The following is a 25,830-nucleotide window of genomic DNA, read 5'->3' as shown; positions in this document are numbered from 1 at the left end:
TGCTATTGATTATTTATTAAGCTCCCGCTTTTTAAGTAGAATGTTTCCGAATCTGCAAAAATAATTTAAAAAAAAATAGTAAGAAAAAACAAATAAACAATAAAATAAAAAAAAGAGTTTAACGATAAAACGTACTTTTGGTTACAGCACGTCACCATCGTCAGCGGGAACGGGGACGGACTTGGGCGGCTCGGGCATGGACATACCCCGGGAGCACAGCAACACCACCATCAGCAACTCATTATATCATCAGTCGCATCACGCAGCCTCCTCGGTTGCCTCAATAGTGCCAGCTGCCTCTCAGATACCAAACCGGACGCCGGGAGTCCTCTGCTGTCCATCTCTGAGGTGACCAACACCCTGCTCAACCAGTAGAAAATCCACCAGACCCTTTGTTGACTCCTCTCATCAATTCACTCTAAAAACTCAATTTTAATTATAAATATATTTAATAATTAATAAATAATTTAATAATTTAATGTTTAAAATTTCCGCGAGTCAGACTGCTCGCGGTCTTCATTGTATATTTTAAATAAGTGTTTATTTAATTTTGTAATATAAAATTTATTTATAAATAAGCCTCCGGTTGAAAATAATTGTCTGCTGCACAAATTAATTTTTTTTTTTCAACGCAGTTTTTATTTTATTGTAAAGAGGCTAGATTATTAGCGAGATTGTGAGATAGCTAGAGTCATTTTTGGAATCTCAATCTGAAGATTTGATTTTTAATTTTAATTAAAAATATATTTTTTAATTTTAAATAATTGTGTGTCTAATGTCAAAAAATTTTGTATTTTATGAATTTTTCAAACTAAAAATTTGTCAGGAAATTTTTATTAACTTTTGATATTAGAGACGCGAAATAACAGCGAAAAAAAAAAAAAAACGTAAATAATTATTCTGTACAATATATTATGCTTGTATAATTTTTCTACAGAAGAAATACGTATTCTGTGATATGTGTTAGATTAATTAAAACACAATAATCGTCAGAGACGTACATATATTGTAATATTTATTATCATTGTAATTAATAATACTTTTGTTAGACAAAAGCTGTAATAATTTTTAAAATAACCCGTAATTAATTTATTAGCAATTTAGCGGATTGTTAAATTTTTTTTTTTAATTTAATTTATTAACAAAAAATATGAAATTTAGTTAAAAAATTGTTTTGTTAAATTATAATTGGAGTAACTCAGTCTTGCCAATAATTATTTTGTTTTATTTGTTAGTAAGTTTGTAATTTTTGTACTTAATTAATTTATAAATTATTTATCAAATTGTATTTTTTTTTTTTTTTTTAAGTGTTCAATGCAGCTAGGTAAGCCTTCCATATTTTATTGTAATTAAAATTTTTATTATTAATTAATACATAAATAATTAGTAATATAGTTCTCATTTGCAAAGCCAAAGGAATTTAAAATTTGGAATTATTTATTTGTAAATTAAAACTTTAAAAACTTAAAAAAAAAAAAAAAAAAAAACGTCCATTATTAAAATATATTTATGGTAATTAATTAATAAATCAACTGAGTACTGTATAAGAAAAAAAATGAGATAAAAGTTGACTTTGCAACTGAGTGCAATAAATTAAAATGTCTCGACCTTTCTGTTGTCCTTTAAAAGCGTTTTAATAACAGCAATTTTGCATTAAAAATAATTAATTAAAATAAATAAATAAAAAAAAAAAAATAATTAGTAATAAGAAATCAAGTCTAGTCCATGTATAATACGAATTAGTAGTCGTGTGCTCTTCCTGAAATAATTTCCAGCATATTTATTTGCTCGGAACTTCAGATCGAGCATAAAAATGTATATTAATTGTATATTTATATATTCAATTTAAAAAATATTATCATTAAATAAAGATAACTTATACTAATTATCAGTAAACACAAAAAAGGTATCATTTAAAAATAAAAATAATTGTATTAAATATAAAAGACGCATTCTCTGAGATCTCAGTACTGTATCTAATTGCAAAAAAAAAAAATTATATTTTTATTTCAACGCTAGTTATTGTTACTTTTAAAATTAAATGTACAATCACTTCCATTGATGCGGCATAATAAATAAAATAAATAATTTAAAACAAGCTTAGACGTGTCACTTAAGTGACTAATGTAATTACATATCATTAAATTTTAAATAAATAAATTAATGTTTCCTATTTCACGTTGAATTTGATAATAATATAATTTTATGTATCATATCATGCCAAACGATTTAACAAAAATATTATTCGACTATTCTAAATCCTACGTTTAAATTATCTGAATAACTAGAACGTTAGCCGTATCCATATCGCTAAAATTTAAGCTCTTGAAAAAAAAAAATTTTAAATGTATGAAATGTTTATATGAATAAATTATATGATAGAAAAAATAATTAATTTAGTGAGTAATTAATTTAAAAAAATATATGTATAATATAATACTTGTATCAAATACAAATTATAAAATTATATGTAAATTATTTATTTACATGTATGATACAAAACAAGTAACGGGCTTACAATCTGTTAAACAGTTTTAAAATAATTACTGGAAGATAAAAAACGTCAAATTGAAATTTTCTCTATTGATTGAAGACATATATATTATTTAATCTGAAATATAAAATAGATTTTTTAAATCACTAGACTTTCAATCCTTAGATCTTAGAATTTTTTCCTCTTAGTCGCAACCACGCTATTGCGGGACTTGAGAGGCGACTTAGTCCTCTGCGAGTGGCGCTTCAAGATTTCGTCTAAAGACTCGCAGGCTTCACAGACGTCGGTGTCATGGACCTCTAAGGTGCATAAATTGTGCCTCCACTTGCTGTAAGGGTCCTTGTACGCACATTCGGGACTTACGTTGCTGTACTTAATGAACTCTGGGCCCCCGGTGCAGAGTTTCATACCGCTCACGTAGTCTAGGAGTGACTCGAAGTCTGTGATGCTTCTTATACAAGCTGGTTTGTCTTTTAATACCGTCCTCGAGTTTATTAAAAATAATTCAAAGTTCAATTTCTCGTCAAAAATAATCTGCAAAAATTTTTTCATTAAAATTGAATTTATAATTTTTTAAAATATTTTTTGTCATAATTTATTTATTAAAAAAATTTTTAAAAATGATCAAATTTTTTTTTTTTTTTTTTTTTATCTAAAGTATTAATTGTAATTATTATTTACTAGCTTTTAGTGATTCTAATTTTTAACAAACAATTTTTTTTATCTTTTGTAAAAAATAAATTTTTGTTTTTTAGTAAAAAAATATCCTATGTTACTTCTAATACGTCCAAGATGTGTAAAAAATTTTTTTATTGTCTGTTTAGTAGTTTTTACGTAAAAGCGTAACAAACAAACTTACATTAAATTTATAATATTAATATAAATTACCTGTTTGACATAAAAAGGCTCAAAACCTCTACCATGAAAATTAACCATTGAAATTTCACTGACAACAATTCTTTTAACTGGTTCCTCAGTACTGTGAATAGCCCAGGAGCGATCCGGTAACACGGAAGCAACATCGTCTGAGTATCGAATGTCATTAAATAATCTAGGGATAATCAATTGTTCTAATTCATTTTCTGCGTAATCTAACTCATGCACATCTGTCTTTCCATTATTTGTTGATGAATTTTTATCCACATGATTCTGTCAAAAATTCATTATTACAATCAGAAAATATTTTTAATAAAAACAGACGTAAAAAAATGTTTGTAATTACTAATAAAGACAAAATAAACAAAAGATTGACGTATGTCTGTTGTTAGTGCAATAATAATGACAATTAAGTGAGTAACTTACAGGTAGAGGTGGTTCATCAGCTTCGACTGACTCTCGCCTATTCTCAGACATCCTAAAAAAGGTAATTTTTAAATATTATTAATAATTTATTTGAATAATAAAATAAAATAATTAGATACATACCCAGTAGATACTTCGCCACTCAGCCTTGAATTAACAGCTGATTTATTTCTGGGTACTTTGCGTCTTCTTGGCATAATTATCAGAAAAGTTTATTGGAAAATTTACCAGCAATATGTGTTAAATAAAAATATCAGTGATTGATGAGATGACGTCACAAAATTAGCAAATATATTCATACTTTTGTAAAACGTAATTGACAATCAAGTGTGCTTGCTTGAACTAACGCAGGATTTCATCACGACAAAGACACTACAGACACTAGAGTAAATAAAAGTGATTTACGGAAAATAAGTTTGACAAGAGGGCAGCAGCGTTGTCCCGAGAGCTGGCGCCCTCACGTGTCATTTTTACAAACTTTGTTCCAATTAATTGAAAGTGAAAGTCATCTTGCTTATCAACAATATGCATATCTATATTTATATTTTTCTGATAAGAAACGTCGCTGATTAAATTACGTGGAAAAAAATTAATTTTGACAGATAGAAAAGGACAAAACAAAAACGACAGCTGGGAGTTTGTAATTATTTAATTAAGTATTTATAAATTTATTTATTTATTTTTGTAGAGCAATTGCTATGAATTCCTCGTCGTTAAACTCCTCTGTCGGGTCCAGTACTTCAAGTATTTGTGATGCTACAATTAATTTGAAAAGCAAATTAACAAGTATTATCAAAAAGTCGAATACTATTTTTGTCGGCGAGTATTTGGAGCGGCGATTGGTCAAGAATCATCCGTCTTCTGTTTACAAGTATGTTATCAATAAGTATACGTATAAGTATAAATACTTATTAATAGAAGCTATAAATAATTGTTTATGCAATTGATATTTATTTTAGAGATATTGTTGTAGTTGAAAAAGACGAAGAGATCGTCAAAATTTTAAAACAAATTTATAATGTTGTTCGAGAAGAACTCAATGGAGAAAAATCTCTCGGAATTACTAGTAAGTATTTGACACATAATTAAAGTTAGCAGTCATTTTGATATTTTTTATGACATTAAAGTTAGTTGTCACTTGACAATTTTTTAATTTTCTTTAACAAAAAAATTTGTTCTAAAAAATTGCATTTTTAATTTATTAAAATTTCTACAAGTTCATTTTTTCAATAATTTTTTTTTGCTATAATTTATTTGTTAAAGAAAATTTTAAATTGTGAAATGACAGCTAAATTTAGTGTCTTTTTTTTTTTTAAACAAATAATTTTATTCCAAGAAATTATTTTTTAATAATTGTCTTTTTAATTTTTTTTTTTTTTTCTAATTTTTTTGATGACACTGAAGTTGAAAGATATTAAAAATTTTTAAAAAATTTTATTATAATTAAATTATTATAAAAAAAAATTAAATTAAAAAGTTTCAGATGTGAAAATTAATAAAAATCACAAGTGAACATTTTCAGAAGCATTTTTTTATTGCAATTAATTTATTATTTATTTATCAATATGGTACATAAAATTTTTAATTTAATATGTCATTAATAATTAATATTATAGGAACAATTATCGATGACGAAGTTCAGGATTATAAACTGTGGGTTGACTTGGACCCAACTCCACTCGGCAAATATTGGTTCCAAATAAAATCTGTCAAAATTTACGACAACACTGTCCAGTTTAATTTGAAACGTTTAAAGTCATTTCACAATCCGTCTCGAAGATCAACTACCCCAGAAGAATATCCCGAATTCGATATAAATGAAGTAAGTTCTCAATTACACAAAAATGAGATCAATTAATTTTTATCTCTTTTTATTTTCAGATCCTGACGTATCACAATTTTGTAGAGGCATCAAAATTTCTCGCAGTCGTCTCAATGAGCCTGATAACACTCCTCGCGAATTTCCTCTGGTACTCTGCTGATTTCAGTATTAAAATAACCCACGAGTTATCCAATTTAGTCAGAGCATTGACGCCGATATTATTCGGCCTCTATGAATTTTTGAGCCGATGCGTGGGAGGATTGTACTGGCTGATTTTTATGCTCTGTCGAGGGACCAGTGTAGCGCCTCCAAGACAGCCGATAGCTCTCATGCCTAACGTTCGTAGGTCCGGGTATGACAGGAGAAACACGTACGGGCGATACAGATAGTCATTAGTCTTACAATTTAATTTAATCTTGTTTTTTTTTTTTTTTTAATTGAATTAAAAAATTTTAATGACAGTGAAATTAGCAGAATCTTGACAATTCTTTGAAAATGAACTAAGTCTAGAAATTTATTTAAAAAAAATTGCATTTATAATTTTTTAAAGTTTTTAATGATGAAATTTTTAAAATCGTTTTATTGCATAAAAAATTCTTAAAAATTATCAGATGTCTCTAATTTCAGTATCATTAATTTTAAAACTCCAGTATAAATATTTATAGATACTCTATCATGTACTCTAATTTTTCCTACCCACAAGATGTAAATAAAAAAAAACTTGTATGTACGAGAGGTTTTTTATTTCAAGAGGAATGATAATTTTTTTTAGTCTACTCAAAAACCTAGTTTTATCGAGTAGTGCCTGATTACATTATTAATTTGGTCATAATAATTTGATTGATGTAATTAATATTTCTTCTTCAGAATGTTTATTTGGTGATTCCAATAACACCACAAGCCAAACGAGCTCCAGCGTTACCAGTTGTTTTTGACAGCTCGTGGCCACCTTTGCCCAAGTCATCGGGGTCAGCATGAACCTGATACAAGATTAAAAATTAATTAAAAAAAAATTATTAACAACCTTTAATTAGTTAAAAAAAATTACCACAAGAGTTCTGCCAATGATATTGTGATCTCCTAGAAGCCCGATCATTTTGTCAGTAATGTTGACCTTGGCAACGCCATCAGCACCTGCTGTGACATTACCCAGGTCTCCAACGTGCCTTGCACTGTCCTCAGGACCACCATGGTCGTTTTTCAGCGGGTTGAAGTGAGGTCCAGCACTGGTACATCCTAAAAAATAATTATTTAAATGATTTAAAAATTTCTGACATCAAAAAATAAATCTGATTTAATTTTTTTTTTTTAACCTGCAATGTCAGAGTGACGCAAGCAATATTGACCTATTATTATATTGATTATATCTTTGTCAATAATTATATAAAAGATACATACGCTAAGCACATATATATAAATATAAATATGTTGTTATTAATTGAAATAAAAAAAAATATTTACCGTTGGTGTTGTCACCAAATTCGTGAATATGGAAGCCATGGAAACCCGGTTTCAGACCAGTGACTTCTCCTGTGACCTTGACAGGATTGGATCCACTCTGATAAAAAAAAAAAAAAAATTAAACCGGTATTTATGAATTATTGGAGTAAAATTGTAAAAAAAAAAATTATTGACAAAAAATTATTTAATGAATTTTATTGAATAAAATAAAAAATAAAAAATTACTTACGTCCTGTTCAAACCAAAGGGTTCCTTGGACTTCTCCTTGCAAAACACAAACTGCTTTGACCATTTTTTTTAATTATCAAGCCGGTTTAAAGCTCGCGAGGTTTTAATGATCACTGCCAAGTTCCACGACGCAATAACTAATAAATTATTTTGCTGAATCAGCACTCAACGATTGAAAAATTTATTAGTGCCGTGTGAAATACGCCGTGAATTAATTAAGATGTTCCTTGCAATTTTTTTTACCGCTGATATCCAATAGACAGCGACTGAATTATTTTCTGTGTGTGTATTAAAATGAAAAACGCAAAATGAACGATTCTGGTCACGTGACAGTTTAAAAATTGTGCGAGTGCCTGAAAATAAATGACATCCGATAATAAAAAAGTAAATTTTTTTTTATTAATAATTGTTGAATAAATAAAAAAGTCAAAGTTTTTTTTTAAGAATGTGAAAGTTTTTTATTTAAATAAAAATACAGAAGAAATTATAACCAAAAAAATAAAATGAAGTTGACAAGTGAAAAAATAATTTTTAATAAATTAAAAATAACCTTTTAAATGTTAAATTTTTTTTTTTTTTAATTATTAAAATGAAAATAAATTTAGCAGATGTTTAATAATATTAAAGTGTAAATAATAAAATAAATGATTCAGTGTTTTTAATGACGCGGTTCATTGAGATCGATAAAACAAAACTCTTCTTAAATTTTGTCTGTCTGTCAGAAACGTGCGAGTTAAGTATTACAGGGAAGTATGGAGTAGTTTAAGAATTAGTTACTTAACAAATGTAAATAATTATTTAAAAAAAAAAATGATTGAGCAGCCGTGCTACTCACGCTCGCTAAGGGTTTACAAAGCCTTGAGCAATACAAATAAAAAAAATTCACTCACTGAGGGCAATAATTTGGCAAAGAAAAGATCCAGCGAAGCAGCTTTCGCCGACAAGTAACCTCTATTATTTATTATTTATTAAAATTTCACCAATTATCTCCAATTTACATTAATTGATCATGACACTGTTACAGGCAGTCAGAATGGAAGAAAATTTGCCAGCGATTGCCCCAGCAGGTGCAAACACTTCTATCCAAGATTCATCAAGTAGTCACCAAGTCATGCAGTATGTTCAATGAAAATTAATTTAGCAGTTATTTGATAATTTTTTTAACAAATAAATAATGGCAAAAAAAATTGACAAGTAGAAATTTTAATAAATTAAAAATAATTTTTTTGTTAAAGAAAATTAAAAAATTGTCAAGTGACAGCTAAATTTAATATCATGTATGTTTATCATTTTTTTATTGTTGTAAAAATTTATTAAATTAATTTTGTAGGTGAGTTATGCTCAGGAGCGTCAGCAGCTGCTGATCAGCTGTCAATGAAAATCCTGGAGAGTCTTATTCACGAAAGAATAGTCATGACTGACAGGAATATCAAGCGTATCCAAGAGATGCTTAGCGAAACAGATGTCAAGGCTGTAAGAAGTATAATCGAGGCTGTCTCGATGATACAGGCAGCGTTGAGCCAAGAGGACATTGATTTGATAGATAATTTAAAAAATGAAATTTCCAATGATGTCATGCCCAAGGAATTTGACATCTTCAACTCGGAAATCAGCTACAAGTCCAGTTCAAAGACACATAATCTCAAACCGTTGCATGACATGACCCAGACAAACTCAACTGATGAAACGTATGACCACAATGACTTTACTATGATTTACACCAAGTGCGAGGAGCCAAGCAAGGAAGAGGAGTTTGATAAAAAAAAATTTTTGACCACTTTGCGTCAATGTCACACTGAATATTCCGGTGATATGTCTTTCGAGGAGTTTGGGCAGCTTATAATGGATTATTTAAAGAAAAACGATAACAATCTACAAGGTGAGTTATTTGACGTGCTCGGGTGTGAGCACATTGACTTCATTGGGCACATTATCAAGCACCGTGATAAAATACTGCCTCTGTTGATGAGCCAGAAGGTATCAAAGTCAGTCGCGCGAACTCAGGAGCGACCCCAGTACGGCTGTCAGGTGATAGTTCAATCAGAAAAGGAGAAGCAGCTGCTTAAACAGGTCCGCAAGGAAGAAAAAAAATTGCTAAAAGCGTCGAACAAATACGAAGAAGACTCTGATGAAGAAATTGACACACTCGCGCTAAGGACAAAGAGACAGCTGGCTTTACAAGCGATGCAAGCTCCTGTTTTATCAACTAGCAAGAGAGCTTTCGTCGCTTCAGCTGTCAGAGAACAGTTTCCTTACGTCTTTGATTGCCAGCTGAAGTCCAAGACCACCACCGGCTACGTGTCCGGCAGTAAGCTCATCCTGCCCGAAGATGTCTCACGAAAGGACTCTAATTTGTGTGAAGAAGTCGCGATTCCTGTTTCAAAGTCGAACCTAGAAGACTTGAACTACTATCCAGTGAAGATATCAGCCCTAGATGAGATCGGGCAGATGGCTTTCGAGGGGATCACCACCTTGAATCGCATCCAGAGTATTGTCTTCAACGCAGCTTACAACAGCAACGAGAATTTGTTGATCTGCGCTCCCACCGGTGCAGGAAAGACAAACGTCGCTCTGCTGACTGTGATACACCAGCTGAAATTGCACATCGACAACGGAGTTCTTAAGAAAAACGAGTTCAAAATAATTTACATCGCACCTATGAAAGCTTTGGCCGCTGAGATGACTGCGAACTTTAACAAGAGACTCGCGAGTCTCGGGGTTACTGTTAAAGAGCTGACTGGAGACATGCAGCTGACCAAGAGCGAGATCCAGCAGACCCAGATGATCGTGACGACTCCTGAAAAGTGGGACGTAGTGACTCGGAAAGGCACTGGAGACATTGCTCTAACGAGTATCGTCAAGCTGCTGATCATCGACGAGGTCCACCTGCTACACGGAGACCGAGGTCCGGTGGTAGAAGCTCTGGTGGCTCGGACCCTTCGACAAGTCGAGTCGTCCCAGAGTATGATAAGAATAGTCGGTCTCTCCGCGACACTTCCTAACTACGTGGACGTCGCGAGATTCCTCAGAGTCAACCCTTACAAAGGGCTGTTTTACTTCGACCATCGCTTCAGACCAGTTCCTCTGAGCCAGACGTTCATTGGAGTAAAAGCCAGACAAGCTATGCAACAGATCCACGACATGGATCTCGTCTGCTACAACCAAGTTGCCGATATGGTGAAGAAAGGACACCAAGTCATGGTTTTTGTCCATGCTCGCAATGCGACTATTCGCACAGCGAACAAGTTGAAAGAGCTAGCCCAGACTAATGACACTATCAATCTTTTCAGGCCGGATCCAAGCAATGCTAAGCTGTCTCAGCGGTCGTTCAACAATTCGAGGAATAAATACCTGGGTGAGCTCTTCACCTACGGGTTCTCCGTCCATCACGCGGGAATGCTCAGGTCTGACAGAAATCTCGTGGAGAAAGCTTTCGGCCAGGGAGTTATTAAAGTGCTGGTCTGCACGTCGACTCTGGCTTGGGGAGTCAATCTACCGGCTCACGCCGTAATTATCCGAGGAACGGAGATATACGACTCGAAGCACGGGTCTTTTATCGACCTGGGAATCCTGGACGTGCTCCAGATATTCGGGCGAGCAGGACGTCCGCAATTCGACACCTCCGGTCACGCAGTTATAATAACGGCCCATAATAAACTATCGTACTATCTCTCGCTGCTGACCAACCAGTTCCCGATTGAGAGCAGCTTCGTCACCTATCTCGCGGACAATTTGAACGCTGAGATAGCTCTAGGTACTATTTCCAACGTCGAGGAAGCAGTTGAATGGTTGAGCTACACCTATTTGTACGTGAGGATGAGGCTCAACCCGATGGCTTATGGCATGCTTTATCAGCAGGTTGTTGAAGATCCCAATTTAGATAACAAGCGGAAAGAGCTGATCGATACCGCTGCCAAAGCGCTGGACAAGGCCAGGATGATAAGGTACAATGTAAGGACTGGAGATCTCAACTCTACGGACCTGGGTCGTACTGCTAGTCATTTTTATCTCAAGTACGACACTGTTGAGATATTCAATGAATTGTACAAGCCTATTATGACTGAAGCTGATATTCTGGGCATGCTTTCAAGGGCTCAAGAGTTTGAACAGTTGAAAGTTAGAGATGATGAAATGGACGAGCTGGATGACTTGACCAAGGATTACTGCGAGCTGGTCGCTCATGGCGGGACTGAAAATGTCCATGGGAAAGTTAATATTCTCGTTCAAACTTATTTGTCCCGAGGAAAATTGTCATCATTTTCTCTGATTTCAGATCAAGCTTACATTATTCAGAACGCGATTCGCATCAGCCGAGCGTTGTTTGAAGTAATGCTGAGACAAAATAACGCCATAATGGCTGGAAGATTACTCAATTTAGCTAAAATGCTCGAAGCTCAGCAGTGGGACCACATAACACCCTTGAAGCAGTTCTTCTGTCTCGGCCACGAAATCATCGAGAAGATAAGCAATCGCGGTCTGACGATTGAAAAATTGAAAGAGATGCCTGTTCGTGAGATCGGCGACTTGCTGAGGAACCAGAAGTCCGCAGATTTAGTGAAAAAGTGCTGCAGCGAGTTCCCTAGTCTAAGTATGTACGCGAACATCCAACCAATCACCAGGACTGTGTTGAGAATTCGGCTGAGAATAGTCCCAGAATTCCGATGGAACGATCACGTTCACGGAAAAAGCTCAGAAGCTTTCTGGATATGGATTGAGGACACAGACAGTAATTTTATTTACCACCACGAGTATTTTCTTATGACCAAAAAAATGGTTTACAGCGGAGATGAGCAGGAATTGGTGATGACTATTCCGCTGCAAGAGCCGCATTCAGCCCAGTATTTGATCAAAGCGACCAGCGACCGCTGGATCGGCTGTGAGTATGTTCTATCTCTAGATCTCCACAATCTGGTCCTTCCGGAGATATATCCTCCTCACACAGACCTGCTGGAGCTTCAACCGCTCCCTGTGACTGTGCTTAAAGACGAGCTGTTCCAGAGTCTGTATAAATTCACGCACTTCAATCCGATCCAGACCCAAATTTTTCATTGTCTTTATCACACTGACAGTAATGTGCTTCTTGGAGCTCCCACGGGGTCCGGTAAGACTATAGCAGCTGAGATAGCGATGTTCAGAGTTTTTAAAAAGTATCCCAAGCAAAAAGTCGTCTACATCGCACCGCTGAAAGCTCTGGTCAGAGAACGAATGCGGGATTGGAAGATTAGGCTAGAGCAGAAGTTAGGAAAAAAAGTCTGCGAGCTGACTGGAGATGTCTCTCCGGACATTCGCCAGATTGCTCAGGCTGATGTCATCGTCACTACTCCGGAAAAGTGGGACGGAATCAGCCGGAGCTGGCAGACTAGGAACTACGTTAGGGAGGTCGTCTTGATAATTATTGACGAGATTCACCTGCTGGGAGAAGACAGAGGACCTGTGTTGGAAGTTATTGTTTCTAGGACGAATTTCATCGCTTCTCATACAAAGAGAACTCTGAGAATCATCGGACTGTCGACCGCCCTAGCTAATGCTGTAGATCTTGCTAACTGGCTGGGGATCAAGAAAATGGGTCTGTATAATTTCCGTCCATCTGTAAGACCAGTGCCCCTAGAAGTTCACATCAGCGGGTTCCCAGGTAAACACTACTGTCCGAGAATGGCCACGATGAACCGTCCGACATTCCAGGCTATTAGACAGCATGCACCTTCTAGCCCGTCGTTGGTATTTGTTTCTTCACGAAGGCAAACCAGGCTCACTGCACTGGATCTGATTGCTTATCTGGCGGCTGAAGACAACCCCAAGCAGTGGCTGCACATGCCTGAAGAACAAATGGAAAATATTTTAGCGAATATCAAGGATGTTAATTTGAAATTGACTCTTGCTTTTGGGATTGGGCTTCATCATGCTGGTCTTCAGGATAAAGATCGTGAGACTGTTGAAGAATTGTTTGTTAATAATAAAATTCAGGTAAGATTTTGAACTTTTTTTTATTAATGGCACCCTTATGGCACCCGGGTAAATGCATATAAATGAAGAAAAATTTTTTAAATTAAATAAAGAAATTATTACAAATTTCAAATACCCAAAAATTTTGATCAAAGTTAATTTCAAATTTGAAAAAAAAATTTTTTTCATAATTTCTATGCATTTAAAGTAAAAATACGTTATTTCCCGAAAAAAAAAAAAAAAAAAATTTTAGTACGCCCTTATGACATCAGTAACGCGATTTGTCTTTAAAAAAAAATATTTTATAAAAGAGTTGAAAATTTAATTTTCTACAAAAAATTTCTTTTATAACTTTTTCATACAACTAATATTTTGACCGTACTAATAATATAAAAATTTTGATTGTGCTATAACATCAAAAATTTGACACCATTATTTTGAGATTCTTTTTTTAAATTTACTAAATAATAATTTATTTATTTAGGTACTAATAACCACTGCTACTCTGGCTTGGGGTGTAAATTTCCCCGCTCACCTGGTAGTAATCAAAGGAACAGAGTACTACGACGGAAAAGTAAAGCGCTACGTCGATATGCCGATAACTGACGTCCTCCAAATGATGGGACGAGCAGGTCGTCCGCAGTTCGACGACTCAGGAGTTGCTGTGGTTCTAGTCCACGACATAAAAAAAAATTTCTACAAGAAATTTTTATACGAGCCATTCCCAGTCGAGTCAAACCTGCTGGAGGTGCTTCCTGACCATATAAATGCAGAAATCGTAGCTGGAACAATAGGAACCAAGCAGCAGTTTCTTGACTATCTCACCTGGACGTATTTCTTCCGTCGCCTGATGAAAAATCCTCGCTACTACAATTTAGAGAGTTTAGATACCTCAGATGTGAATACATTTTTATCAACCCTGGTGGACTGTACGCTAAAAGTGCTGATAAATTGTCAGTGCGTGGCTTTCGACGAAGAAATCCAGTCAGTCTACGCTTTGGCTCACGGAAAAATCGCTTCGTTCTACTATCTCTCGCATCAGACAGTAGGAATGTTTAACAAAGCGCTGAAAGACAATCTCACTCTTGTCGAGTGTCTGAAAATATTGTGTGACGCTCACGAGTACAGCGAATTGCCAGTGAGACACAACGAGGATTTATTGAACGAAGAATTGTCCAAGTCTTGCCGCTACCCAGGTGAAAAGCTGACCTTCGATTCTCCGAACACAAAAGCATTTCTTCTTTTCCAGGCCCATTTTTCCAGACTGCCACTACCGTCAACTGACTACACGACTGACTTGAAGTCTATTTTAGATCAGGCGATAAGAATCCTTCAGGCCATGATCGACGTTGTAGCAGAAAACGGCTGGCTGCTGAGCACACTGCGGTTAATTCAGTTGATGCAGATGATCATCAGAGCTCGCTGGATCGACGAATCTGCTCTCACTTCTCTGCCACACATCCACAGAGAAGATTTATCTCTATTTGATAGATTGCCTAAATCTCTGCCAGAGTTCTGTGCCTACGCTCACAATTATTCGCGACTCGCCAGAATTTTTGGCAAAAAATTTTCAGACAGTGAGATTCGCGACATCCATCAAGTTGCGAAAACTCTTCCAGTTATTGATGTACATTTTAGGATTCAATTAACCGATGAGACTGATGGAATCAAATTTATTGACAAGAGAATCAATAATAATGACTGTATTAATATTCAAGCGAACCATATCTACACACTTTTAATTGAAATGAAAAGAAGAAATAGTCCGGGTAATATTAAATCTTTTAATACGACTTTCCACAAGAGTAAAGATGAAGGATGGTTTGCTGTACTTGGAGATGTTGAGAATAATGAACTGTGGGCTCTGAAAAGGATACCTTTGATTCAGACTTATGCTAAAACACATCAGTTACAATTTACAGCTCCAGAATTTCCAGGTTATTTTTTTTTATTTTTTTATTTACATCAGTTAATTAACATTAATAATAGTAAGTAAATAAATATAATTTAACATCACAGTTTTATTTATTTCAGGACAAACAAGAGTCTTTTTTTACTTGATGTCTGATTGTTACCTGGGGCTCGATCAGCAATACGAGATTCGTATTAACATTGAATGAATTTGATAACTGTATAACGCACGTGGTAAATAATTATAAATTTAAAAATGTTATTTAATTTTGTAATTTTGTTATACCGTATTTATAATAAATGCGAATATAACTTAGAAATAATTATTTCTCAAAAAAAAAAAATTTAATACTTTTAATTTAAAGACTGAAGAGAGGATTTATGTTAAGAGCGTCAACAAAGCGAGTAAGATGTAAATCGTAGCCGCTGTTTGAGTATTTGTCGACTACTTGCGCGGGAAATGACCTCATGGTGCAGAATGCTTTGTAATATTGCTCTAGTTTGTTGAAACTCGGGTGTGTGTAACCCTTAGGCGTTTCAGTCCACTCGTGAGTTCTTAGGGTGTTGTGGAACTTTAATATTATTTGGAACATGTTGCAAAGACACTTTCGTAATTTTTCTCCTCGTCTTGTCATCATGCATCTAAAAATTATTTTTATTAATTATTGCAATTAAAATATTTATATTAATTAAAATTAAATACCTTGAGAGAATTTTTTTAATATAGCGAACGTGAATACTGTAAATTTGATCAAGAGTCATAGCATTCTCGAGTTCTTTCTCGAACTCGGTGCAACTTGAATGCAATACACTGCAAGTAAAATAACCATGCAGCGCTGTCATGAACTGCATCATCGCGTGTCGGAATAACTGCAGCTATTAGTAAAAAAAAAAATTACAATTAATTTTATTACTACTATAAATAATTATTATAATTAATGATACCGAAATTAGCAGACATCTGAAATTTCTTTGAATTTTTATAATCAATCAATTATTATGAAAAAAATTCACAATTATATTTTTTTTTTATTTTTACAAATGAAATTTTTTTGCTAAATTTTTTTCATTATAATTTAATTCTAATAAAAATTTTAAAATTTTTTAGATGACTATTAAATTCAGTATCATTAAAATTAGTATTTAAAACTCTTTAAATTATTTAGTCTAAAGTATAATAAAGTACCCGGTGATATTGGTAAGACAGAGTGGCTTTGCGCTGAGTTTTTAGTATGCAAAAATCGTCTTGAAGTACCCAAAGCACCCGGCCGACCATAATTAAAAATCTAAAGACTCTTCCGTACTGATACATCACCGCTTCGTCTAAAATGATATTCAGCGGCCATGAAACTTTGTAATGAAGACAAAGGCAGTCTAAAGCTTCTGGATCAAGTAGCTGTGGAATAATAACTCCAATTAAAAATGAATATTTAAGAATTTATAAACGAATATTAAGTTAAGGAAAAACAATTACTTACCTTCATACTGGTGGGCTGGGTCATCACAGTCAAGCTCAAGAGCTCGGAATTTTTATAAGAATTGTTCAAAGAAAAATGAAAAGCATTCTTCAACAAGCTCGTCAAGGTTGCTGAATTAAAGAGCTTGTCCGGGGAGGTGGCTTGGTGGAATTTAGTGTAAAGCGGCCCGGTGAGATTCTTGGCAAACTCTCCGTTCAAAAGAAAGAAGAAACTCCTGAGACTGTGCAAGTGTGATAATATTTTGTGATCATGCAAAAGACATTTAACAATCGCGGAATTAGCAAGCCGGCTTTGAACTCTCAGTGGGATCAGAACTGACTTTTCCAAGTACACTTGCAGAGAGGTATTATCAATCATCTCAACATCAGCTTGTGTTAAAGATGATTCAAACGCCAGAGGTGTGCTCATAGCACCGACTGTGCTGAAAAATTGGCTGCTTGATCGTGAAAAAATATTGTGCATTGAGTACTCCTGTTTATCAACACTTCTTGGCAAGCAATCACCGGGTGTTGTCGGTGTCTCAAAGTCATTCTTAGACTCTGCAATCGAGCCTGCTTCCGTGCAATTGTACAAAATAGAATTACTCATCGCTGATGGAACATAGCTGTCTGTCGTACAGGACATCGGAGTCGCGTCATTTATTTCATTGGTATTCGAATAATTCGGAGCATCTATAACATTATTTTCTTCAGTTAAATTTTTTACCAGCCCCGAATTCGCCTCCGATTTTTCATCATCATGCTTGTTATTGTCGTTATTAAGATTAACCTCTAGTTTACTTTCATTCCCTTCATTGTCAATAAAAGTAATATTTATATTATCATTAGCTTGCGTAGTTTGTGCATTAATATCATTATTTATTGTAGTATTGGTATTGAAAGAAAATTTTGTGCGTTTAAATGAACGGTTACCTGTAATCTCATCAATAATCGACTCTATCTGAGTGTCAGTTTTATTGGAAATTACCTCAAGGACAGTAGGTCGACTAACGCGAGTTGTTTCTTCAGATTTAGTGATCTGATTTTTTTCTGACAATGATTTCGTTTCATTGCAATTTTCATCATTGACTTCTGAAACTTTATCAGAATTTAAAAAATTATCTAGAGAATTTAAATCAGCAGAAGAAACATTACTATCAGCTGTCTGCAATTTGTCTTGAGAACTATTGAAAGTCTTATTAGCTTCTTCAATAGGAGTAATATCCTCTTGCCGGGCAAGAACAATAGCGCTAACACGCTCGTCGAACAATTCCATTCTCCGACTCCTCCAAGAGGCTCTCAGGCGTTGTTTCTCAGCTTCCTCAGCCAAATCCTTGTAGTACTCCAAGGTGATGTTAATATCAGCCAGGCGCTGGTTCTCGACTTTTTCTTCCTCGACAATTTGTATTTCTCTTAATAATTTATCTTCCAATAAGTCAGCTTCTTTGGCTTTTTCTCTTCGTGAAACAGCGTCTTCAACTTGTTTCTTTTGATCTGCAAAGAGCTCACGCTTGTTCTTGACAATCAATAATTTAGCTTCCTCTTGACTTTTCTTTATTCTCGACAGCGTCTCTTGTTGAGCAGCTATCACATGCTCAGCTTTGTCCTTATCGATTGTCCTCAGCTCTTTCAAAGCTGAACTCAGAGTTATATTGGATCCCAGTATCTCCATACCTTTGTTCATGTAGCGCTGGCATATTTCCTCTTGCTCAGCCAACATATTGACACTCAAACATACTTTTACTTTAGGCCTGGCAGTCAAGAAAAAATTGCAAAGTGGGTTCTTTGGATCACAGATTTTTAATAATCTCACAGCTTTGCCACACTGTAAAATAGAATCGGTAAGATTTATCAAAAATCCTGGTACAAGTTCCTTGCTAATACCAAAACACTTTGTCCAAAATTTATGCCCACGATTACGAATATATTTTTCACGTACAAATATCATAAATTCTCCGTAATTTTCGTCAAAAATTCCCTCGAATATCCACTTCTCCATCAGCTCAAAATAAACTTCACAGCAAGACTTTAATACTGAATAAAATACCAACGCGACATCGGGTTTCGTTATTTTGGTAACTTCATCATAAATATGAGTTAAAATACCCGTACCTTCAGCCAATGTCGTCTGGATAACGTTTTCACAGCGACACAGTCGCGCTACTTCGCTAATTGAACAACCAACATAACGCAAACGATTCAACAAATCTATCAATCTAATCGAGTCGTCGCTAAAAATCTGCAAAACAGAGGCCTGATAATGAATCAACACATCATTGACGCTGTTACACATCGCGTGGAAAATCAACCCGTCTTGCTTGTACTTTCCAGTGTCAGAGTGAGGCCGTACCAGCAGCATAAGAAGCTTGAAACACGTTGCCCAGTGAGTTATCTCCACCGAGATGCTCTCCAGAGCCTCTTTACTCAGCCCAGTGACCTGGGTGTTTACGTTGAAGAAAAATCCTATTTTATCGTCCCATATGAAACAACTCGAATCAATGCCCAGTAAAACTAATCTTACGTTTTCCATAAACTCTTTCATACTAATGACAATAAGTCTGCTGGAAAAGCTTTCACTTTCGCTTAAATTTATTGATAGATTTCTCAGGTTTTGCAGGTGCTGGATCGCTGCGTCTGACTCTAAGGCAAAAACACGCTGCTTGATAGTCTTGACACATCCCAGAGTTTCCCATGAATAACAATCGGCGTCTTCATATGTTTCAGATGATAAATCTACAGATTCTAAAGACGGTGAAGATGATCTCAGAGATTCTATGCTTAGAGAATCGTAGTTTTCGTGTTTCCAGAGCGATTCTAGCGCTGTACCTTCGTAATTGAAGTTACATTCCTCTTCTTTTCGCCCCATAGACTTCTAAATTATAATTTTTTAATTAAATCAATTTATTTATAAATTATTTTTTAAAAATTTTTTAAATATACTTACTACATTATCAAGAGTATATAGAGATGATTTAGATTCTATAATAAAATATTTGTAATTAATATAAGAGCTGATTAAAATTTTTTATAATTTTTTTTTTACCATTATTAGCGATTTCAATTTGAAGTTGGGAAGAAAAACTTATTGGAGCGGTAATATTAACTTGTGTAAATTCATGATTATTTATGTCAATCAACCGGTCCATTTTTTGTGGTAACATAAATGCTGAAAGCGGGTAAATTTGGTAATGTGGTACTTCATTACTTTGATTGTCTGACGAGTCCTTCGGAACTCTGTCTTCAAAATGAAACACCTCCTGTTAAAAAAATAATTAATCAAATTAATTGACAATAAAAAAATTCTATTAAATAAATTAGTTAATTACCAGGTCATCCTTGTCGTGGGATTGATAACTCTGCAAATAGTGTAAGAAGAAAAGTATGGATTTAAATGACGTGTCGTTGTTTTCACTTAACAATCTGTCTAACGCAGTCTCTAATTTCTCAGCTTTGGAAGACAATCCTAGAGTAGTTTTTAATACAAACGAATATTTCAATAACTCAACAACTGGATCAGCAGCCTCGTTTTCATGAGTATCTGAAAATAATCTGAGAATAATAAAATGATACTGAAATTGAGATACATCTAATAATTTTCAACATTTTTTTAACAAACAAATTATAGCAAGAAAATTTTATTTAAAAATTTCATCTTTTGAAGCTCTGAAAAATTATAAATGAGATTTTTATAAATAATTTTCTATGCCTAGTTTATTTTTAAAGAAAAATCTAAAAATTTTCAAGTGTCTGTTAACTTCAGCCTCGTATAATAAAAGATTGAAGTTACTTACCATTGACATCACAAGACTCGGGGTGTTTTTTAAGCAGAATTTCAAAAGCTATTGAACGTAATTTATTGGAAATTAGCACTGAATTACGTCCGCAAAGACATTTTTCATCACATTTATTTATCATCGACTGACACAAGTCGTTGACAAGACCAAAAAAATCATAACCTTCCTCCGAATCCATCGTTGTCATTTCTTCCTATCTAAATAATTATATCTTCTATCTAACTAATTAAAATTTAAATAAATAACTTGATAAGCCTAAAGTAGTAAACAATTTTAGTAAATAAATATACCTATATACATTGTACACATTATTTACTTTTTTTTAACAGTTTTTTTTTTGACGTCACAAATTTATCGACCAATCGCGCACTTTTGCTTTAGTTTCTTCTACCGCCGACAGAGTTCAACACTTACTTTTGCATAGTACTGAAGTTAGCAGTCAGCTGTCAATTTTAAAAAATTTTTTAACGAATTAATTACAACAAAAAATGCCTTTAAAAATTTTCACTTGTAATTTTTATTAATTTTCACATGTGAAGCTTATTAAATAAATTTTTTTTTAATAATTTAATTGCTATAAAATTCCAAAAAAATTTTTAACATCTGTCAACTTCAGTGTTTTACTTTTGCCGGGATAATTTTAATTGTAAATTTATGATAGTGAAGTTAGCTGAAAACTGTCAATTTTTTTTTTTATTTTTATAATTTAGAATAAAAATTTAATTAAAAAAAAAAAAATTAAAATTTCTCGCTGTGCTAAAATTGAAAAAAAAGAATAAAAATGTTTTTGCGCTGTGAAAATTCGCCTGCACCACACATATTAAAAGTACACAGTGTACATAAAGGTATATGTTAATACAGTGGTATTGCATTGGAGCTGAACTCGAGAAGGTTGTGTGTCAGGATGCCTGCATGTTGGTACATGTGCTAGTCTACTCAGACAAATGTCAACTATCTCGCTCATATCAACAACACCGACACGCGAGACGACGAGCAGCATAACCACGGCTTGAAAATGGTAAGGGATCGAGTGAGACATTCCATAGTGATCGTCGTCGTCCACATGACAACACACTACGATTCAACCCTTATATGTTTACGCTGATGTTATTGTAATTGTGGTTCATATTAAATCTGATCGCCGCCTGGTCTCTGGTTCAGTAAACTTTAACCGAGAAATTCCCGCTAAATAAAACGGCTATGTAACTGGTAACTACTCTACAATACATTAATAAGTAAGTATATTAATATAAGAACACAGCTAAATAAATTAAAGTATCATTACACGTATATTCTTTAGGTAGGACTCCGTATGCTCTGTAAAAACAATTTAATTGCCAGTCGTGCTTGAGTTCGTATGGTAAATACTTTTTTCCACGATAAAAAAAAACCGGTTGTTATATATCCAACAAATATAAATATTGTAAATTTTATTTTTATTAATAATATTTATGAAATAATATCTAATAAATTTTTTTTTTATTTTAGATCCCAGCGGGAGTTTTCAATAATTAAACAAAACAAATGTTTAATTAAAATTTTTATTGATCAACTTTAATAGAATAAAGTTTAAGTGTAAAAACCCAGTGGTGGTAAGACGTGACCTTACTAATGTGAAATTTATTTCGAGTTATGCAATAAATATAAAACGGTGAAAATAATCGAAGGTTTTTCACATAAACTTTTATTTCATTGCACAAGATTTAATGCAACGTGAGCAATGATGAAGAATGATAAATATTTAAAAAAAAAAAAAAAAAAATGATTTATTAAAAGTTTGTCCCACTTACCGGTGAAACCAAAAAAATATTTAAGGAAAATAAATAATAAAGTAGGAAGATGTAATTAAATGACATTAAATTGTCATTTGTTATTATCATTAGCATGCCAAGTATAAGTAAATGCCAGTAATGGATGTAACGAGACTCGTATCCAGGTCAGGTTGATTGGAATGTATCAGATTTTTCGGATCAATGACCCGATCGACACCTGACGAGCCGGATCTCGTTTCTCGTCAAAGTTTACCGTATCGTCTGTTCGATAATTATCACCTGTTTATTAGAAAATTAGAAAATTACAGACTACTGAACGATAAATTAGCTTACGTATTACAATATAAATAATTTATTGGTAATGTAATTATTTTATTTTGTGTTGCAGAGTCGGCGATAACTATTGTGAAGAAGAAGAATAAAAAAACGGTGAGCTTGAAGGCTGCTGAATTTTTTGTCGTCATCTTTTCGTGGCTGAGTTACCCTGAATTGTATGATTGTGGCTAGAAGTATATAAAATGTCGATGTACGTCTTGCAGAGCTTTCAGTGCGTTCTATGGCGCGAGCGCAACAGATTAAAATAGCCTTTGATAGTTTGGTCCGCTGAAATCGCCAGCCCAACAAAATAAAGACTCACCATTGTCTCGATCCACTTTGGTTCATCATTTTAACTCTCCAAGTAATAACTATCATAACAATAATAAACAATAACCAGGCGACAGCGCAGTCGTCGACGAGATTGAATCCAATCAAATTAATATAATTGACAAATTACCATGGTACTTGCTACTCACAAACTCGAAGATCAGCCCAAGATGAACCGGGAAAAATTAAAGAACTTTTTATTAAAACGCGTACCAATACTGTCCTGGTTGCCCAAGTATGACTCTGAGAAAGCCGTAAGCGACGCTATTGCTGGGATAACTGTTGGGCTTACTGTCATGCCTCAAGGATTAGCTTATGCTACTTTAGCAGGACTAGAACCTCAGGTAAAATTTTTAGAAGAAAATTTTTAAATTCATCAAAATTGTTAATTATAATTTTTTTTTTTTTAGTATGGATTATATTCAGCGTTCATGGGAGCTATAGTTTATGTCATCTTCGGGTCCTGCAAGGACATCACAATAGGACCGACTGCCTTGATGGCTATTATGACCCACGAGTATGTCCAAGGAAAGAGTGCTGACTTTGCAGTACTTTTGGCGTTCCTAGCTGGATGTCTTCAGTTAGTGATGGCGTGTCTACATCTCGGTAGGTATGAAATAATTATATCTAGCAATAATTATTTAAATTTGCTTTAATTTACTTACATATACTTCCAGATGTCTTGATTGATTTCATATCGATCCCTGTGACAGTGGGCTTTACATCCGCGACTTCAGTCATCATAGTCGCGTCCCAGTTAAAAGGAATTCTTGGATTAAAAATCACGTCCTCTGGGTTCATCGATACTCTCCACAAAGTATTTAGCAATATTAGAGACACTAACCCGTGGGATGCTGGGATGAGTTTTATTTGCATCTTTTTTCTCGTGCTCTTAAGGGTGAGTCTGATGAAATACCTCGGTATGATTTTTTTAATGAACGAATAATTAATTTTCAGAAAATGAAAGACATCAAATGGTGCTCGAGAGTGGAAAAGCCGTCAAAAGAAAAAAAGATTCTCGCGAAAGTAATCTGGCTGGTATCAACAGCTAGGAATGCTATTGTAGTTGTTATTTGTTCAACAATAGCTTACAAAATGAACTCAACGGAATCTGGAGCTCCGTTTGTCCTCACTGGACCCGTGAAATCAGGTCTGCCGTCCTTCAGCTTACCTCCGTTCTCAACACGGATGAATGACCAAAATTTAAATTTCATCGACATGTGCACTGAATTGGGTCCGGCGATATTTCTCGTGCCCATAATTGGTGTCCTTGGAAACGTAGCCATCGCGAAAGCCTTCGCCAACGGAGCCAGTGTCGACGCAACACAAGAACTCTTGACTCTTGGATTGTGCAATGTTCTGGGATCATGTGCTAGCGCGATGCCGGTCACGGGTTCTTTCAGTAGGTCCGCTGTTAATCATGCCAGCGGTGTTAAAACTCCAATGGCTGGGCTTTATACTGGTCTTTTAATTATTTTAGCCCTCAGTCTTCTTACTCCGTACTTTTATTTTATTCCCAAAGGTTTGTTTTATCCTTATCATTTTTTTAATGACGGGTAACAGCTAGATTATAATAATTAATAAAAATATAAATAACAATTTAAAATTTTTATCACAGCGTCCTTAGCAGCAGTAATTATTTCTGCAGTGATATACATGATTGAATACGAAGTGGTGAAACTAATGTGGAAGTCAAGCAAAAAAGATTTAATCCCAATGTTTGCAACTTTCTTCCTTTGTCTTATTATTGGAGTTGAATATGGAATTTTAGTTGGCGTAGGAATAAATCTTATGTTTTTACTGTATCCATCAGCTCGTCCAACTATTCATGTAGAAAAATGCGTCGTAAGTTAACAATAATTACTTAATTACTGATATATTAAATGACAATGATAATAAACTATAATTCTTAAACTATAATTTTAAAAGACTGAATCTGGAACGGATTATCTCCTGGTGATACCTGGCAATAGTCTCTACTTTCCTGCAGTAGACTTCATAAAACAGTTCGTGGATCATGCAGGAATACGCGAGGGCTCAAGTCAATTGCCCGTGGTCGTCGATTGCAGATACGTATTAGGAGCGGACTTTACCGCTGCAAAAGGAATTGCTGCCTTAATTGGGGAATTTAATACCCGAAAGCAGGGCCTTTATTTCTTCAATCCCCGGTCGGATGTCGTTGCCGTCCTTCGAGGAGCTTGTGGCGAAGATTTTCAGCATGTCTCCACTCAAGAAGAATTGTCGTACTTACTGTATCGCAGTCAAGGTAAATTAAATAATTTAATTACTAGTTAAAGTTACCCTCTTTCAGACTATTATACTGAGTTAATTTTAATTGCCCATAATTTCCAGACAAAACCTCGCGACCTTTATCCGGGACGATAAGACGAGAGCTCTCATGTGAAGCTTCCTCAAATTCAAGTGTCGAATTGACTCACCGAACAACCCACACGAATTACCACGAGCTCAACGAGGTGAGAGCTGCTTTGTTGCCCGCAACAGTCAGCTGAAATTGCCTTCTTCAATACTTTATTTTGGATATTATAATTTTTATACTATTCGACGCTTACCAAGTCTTGTTTACACCAGTGATCATTATCTTTATGTAAAATAAAGTAATGAAAAATGACAATATGTTAAACAACGTAAATTAATACCTGATCAGTATTGCATTAATAGGTCAAAAAAAATTTTTTCATTAATACTTTATATAAAATTTTTATCATGATTTTTTCATGAATTTTCATCAAAATGAATTATTATAAATATTGATATTATTGAAAAAAAAAAAAAAAAATGATAAAATAATATTTTAATGATTACATTTAAATAATCATAGACCTAGAATATATTTCATCTCGAATCCTAATTATCCCGAGAGATAGCGCATGAGAGATTTTGTTACAGCGTTTATTGATTCGGAGCGTTAGCATGCGAGAGATATTATATGCACACAACACACAAGTATGACAGAGGGTGTAAATTAACCCAGACATTCTCAC

The 25,830-nt window shown here is 34.1% G+C and overlaps 7 protein-coding genes across 16 annotated transcripts in view; 4 read left to right on the top strand and 3 right to left on the bottom strand.

The window, feature by feature from the left end:
* The window catches only part of Ss (aryl hydrocarbon receptor spineless), a 93,012-nt gene extending 90,694 nt beyond the window's left edge, over positions 1 to 2,318 (top strand). For all 3 annotated transcript variants that reach the window (XM_074249552.1, XM_074249560.1, XM_074249543.1), the window contains exon 9: positions 148 to 2,318. In XM_074249552.1, the coding sequence (XP_074105653.1) occupies positions 148 to 352 (205 nt within the window). In that variant the 3' untranslated portion in view covers positions 353 to 2,318. The remainder of the gene's footprint in view (positions 1 to 147) is intronic.
* Positions 2,319 to 2,456: 138 nt separating this feature from the next.
* LOC141531657 (uncharacterized) lies at positions 2,457 to 4,168 on the bottom strand. The gene is made up of 4 exons (XM_074249583.1): positions 3,920 to 4,168; positions 3,797 to 3,848; positions 3,383 to 3,643; positions 2,457 to 3,028 (listed from the first exon to the last, which is right to left on the bottom strand). The coding sequence occupies exons 1-4, from the start codon at positions 3,991 to 3,993 to the stop codon at positions 2,663 to 2,665; spliced, it is 753 nt and encodes a 250-aa protein (XP_074105684.1). The 5' UTR covers positions 3,994 to 4,168; the 3' UTR covers positions 2,457 to 2,662.
* Positions 4,169 to 4,320: 152 nt separating this feature from the next.
* On the top strand, positions 4,321 to 6,512 carry LOC141531647 (uncharacterized). The gene is made up of 4 exons (XM_074249572.1): positions 4,321 to 4,667; positions 4,756 to 4,862; positions 5,413 to 5,618; positions 5,678 to 6,512. The coding sequence occupies exons 1-4, from the start codon at positions 4,495 to 4,497 to the stop codon at positions 6,005 to 6,007; spliced, it is 816 nt and encodes a 271-aa protein (XP_074105673.1). The 5' UTR covers positions 4,321 to 4,494; the 3' UTR covers positions 6,008 to 6,512.
* Sod1 (superoxide dismutase 1) lies at positions 6,340 to 7,546 on the bottom strand. The gene is made up of 4 exons (XM_074249596.1): positions 7,309 to 7,546; positions 7,080 to 7,176; positions 6,667 to 6,854; positions 6,340 to 6,598 (listed from the first exon to the last, which is right to left on the bottom strand). The coding sequence occupies exons 1-4, from the start codon at positions 7,369 to 7,371 to the stop codon at positions 6,491 to 6,493; spliced, it is 456 nt and encodes a 151-aa protein (XP_074105697.1). The 5' UTR covers positions 7,372 to 7,546; the 3' UTR covers positions 6,340 to 6,490.
* A 325-nt stretch (positions 7,547 to 7,871) lies between these two features.
* Obe (activating signal cointegrator 1 complex subunit obelus) lies at positions 7,872 to 15,484 on the top strand. 2 transcript variants are annotated; one of them, XM_074249507.1, is made up of 5 exons: positions 7,872 to 8,251; positions 8,332 to 8,423; positions 8,638 to 13,271; positions 13,735 to 15,187; positions 15,270 to 15,484. In XM_074249507.1, the coding sequence occupies exons 1-5, from the start codon at positions 8,118 to 8,120 to the stop codon at positions 15,368 to 15,370; spliced, it is 6,414 nt and encodes a 2,137-aa protein (XP_074105608.1). In that variant the 5' UTR covers positions 7,872 to 8,117; the 3' UTR covers positions 15,371 to 15,484. The 2 variants fall into 2 exon arrangements, with proteins under 2 accessions (XP_074105608.1, XP_074105618.1); XM_074249517.1 differs by having other exon boundaries at positions 7,879 to 8,251; positions 15,285 to 15,484.
* A 17-nt stretch (positions 15,485 to 15,501) lies between these two features.
* On the bottom strand, positions 15,502 to 20,678 carry Grip163 (gamma-tubulin complex component 6). The gene is made up of 8 exons (XM_074249531.1): positions 20,409 to 20,678; positions 19,944 to 20,155; positions 19,661 to 19,874; positions 19,562 to 19,596; positions 16,640 to 19,489; positions 16,348 to 16,557; positions 15,865 to 16,037; positions 15,502 to 15,803 (listed from the first exon to the last, which is right to left on the bottom strand). Exons 1-8 carry the CDS (start codon positions 20,596 to 20,598, stop codon positions 15,521 to 15,523), a joined length of 4,167 nt encoding a protein of 1,388 aa, XP_074105632.1. The 5' UTR covers positions 20,599 to 20,678; the 3' UTR covers positions 15,502 to 15,520.
* Positions 20,679 to 21,170: 492 nt separating this feature from the next.
* On the top strand, positions 21,171 to 25,661 carry LOC141530576 (sodium-independent sulfate anion transporter). 7 transcript variants are annotated; one of them, XM_074247783.1, is made up of 10 exons: positions 21,171 to 21,620; positions 21,712 to 21,771; positions 21,900 to 22,003; positions 22,572 to 23,172; positions 23,239 to 23,434; positions 23,506 to 23,726; positions 23,786 to 24,350; positions 24,447 to 24,673; positions 24,758 to 25,094; positions 25,181 to 25,661. In XM_074247783.1, exons 4-10 carry the CDS (start codon positions 22,960 to 22,962, stop codon positions 25,336 to 25,338), a joined length of 1,917 nt encoding a protein of 638 aa, XP_074103884.1. In that variant the 5' UTR covers positions 21,171 to 21,620; positions 21,712 to 21,771; positions 21,900 to 22,003; positions 22,572 to 22,959; the 3' UTR covers positions 25,339 to 25,661. The 7 variants fall into 7 exon arrangements, with proteins under 7 accessions (XP_074103884.1, XP_074103868.1, XP_074103893.1 ...); XM_074247767.1 differs by having other exon boundaries at positions 21,171 to 21,646; XM_074247792.1 differs by having other exon boundaries at positions 21,171 to 21,646; positions 21,712 to 21,834.
* Positions 25,662 to 25,830: the final 169 nt, after the last annotated feature.

This window comes from Cotesia typhae, unplaced genomic scaffold, assembly GCF_013202065.1.
Source record: "Cotesia typhae breed Kobodo isofemale line unplaced genomic scaffold, CoteBio_Ctyphae contig_119, whole genome shotgun sequence".
Classification (NCBI taxonomy): domain Eukaryota; kingdom Metazoa; phylum Arthropoda; class Insecta; order Hymenoptera; family Braconidae; genus Cotesia; species Cotesia typhae.
Note: the sequence above shows the minus strand (reverse complement) of the source record. Positions and strands in the feature narration are given on the sequence as shown.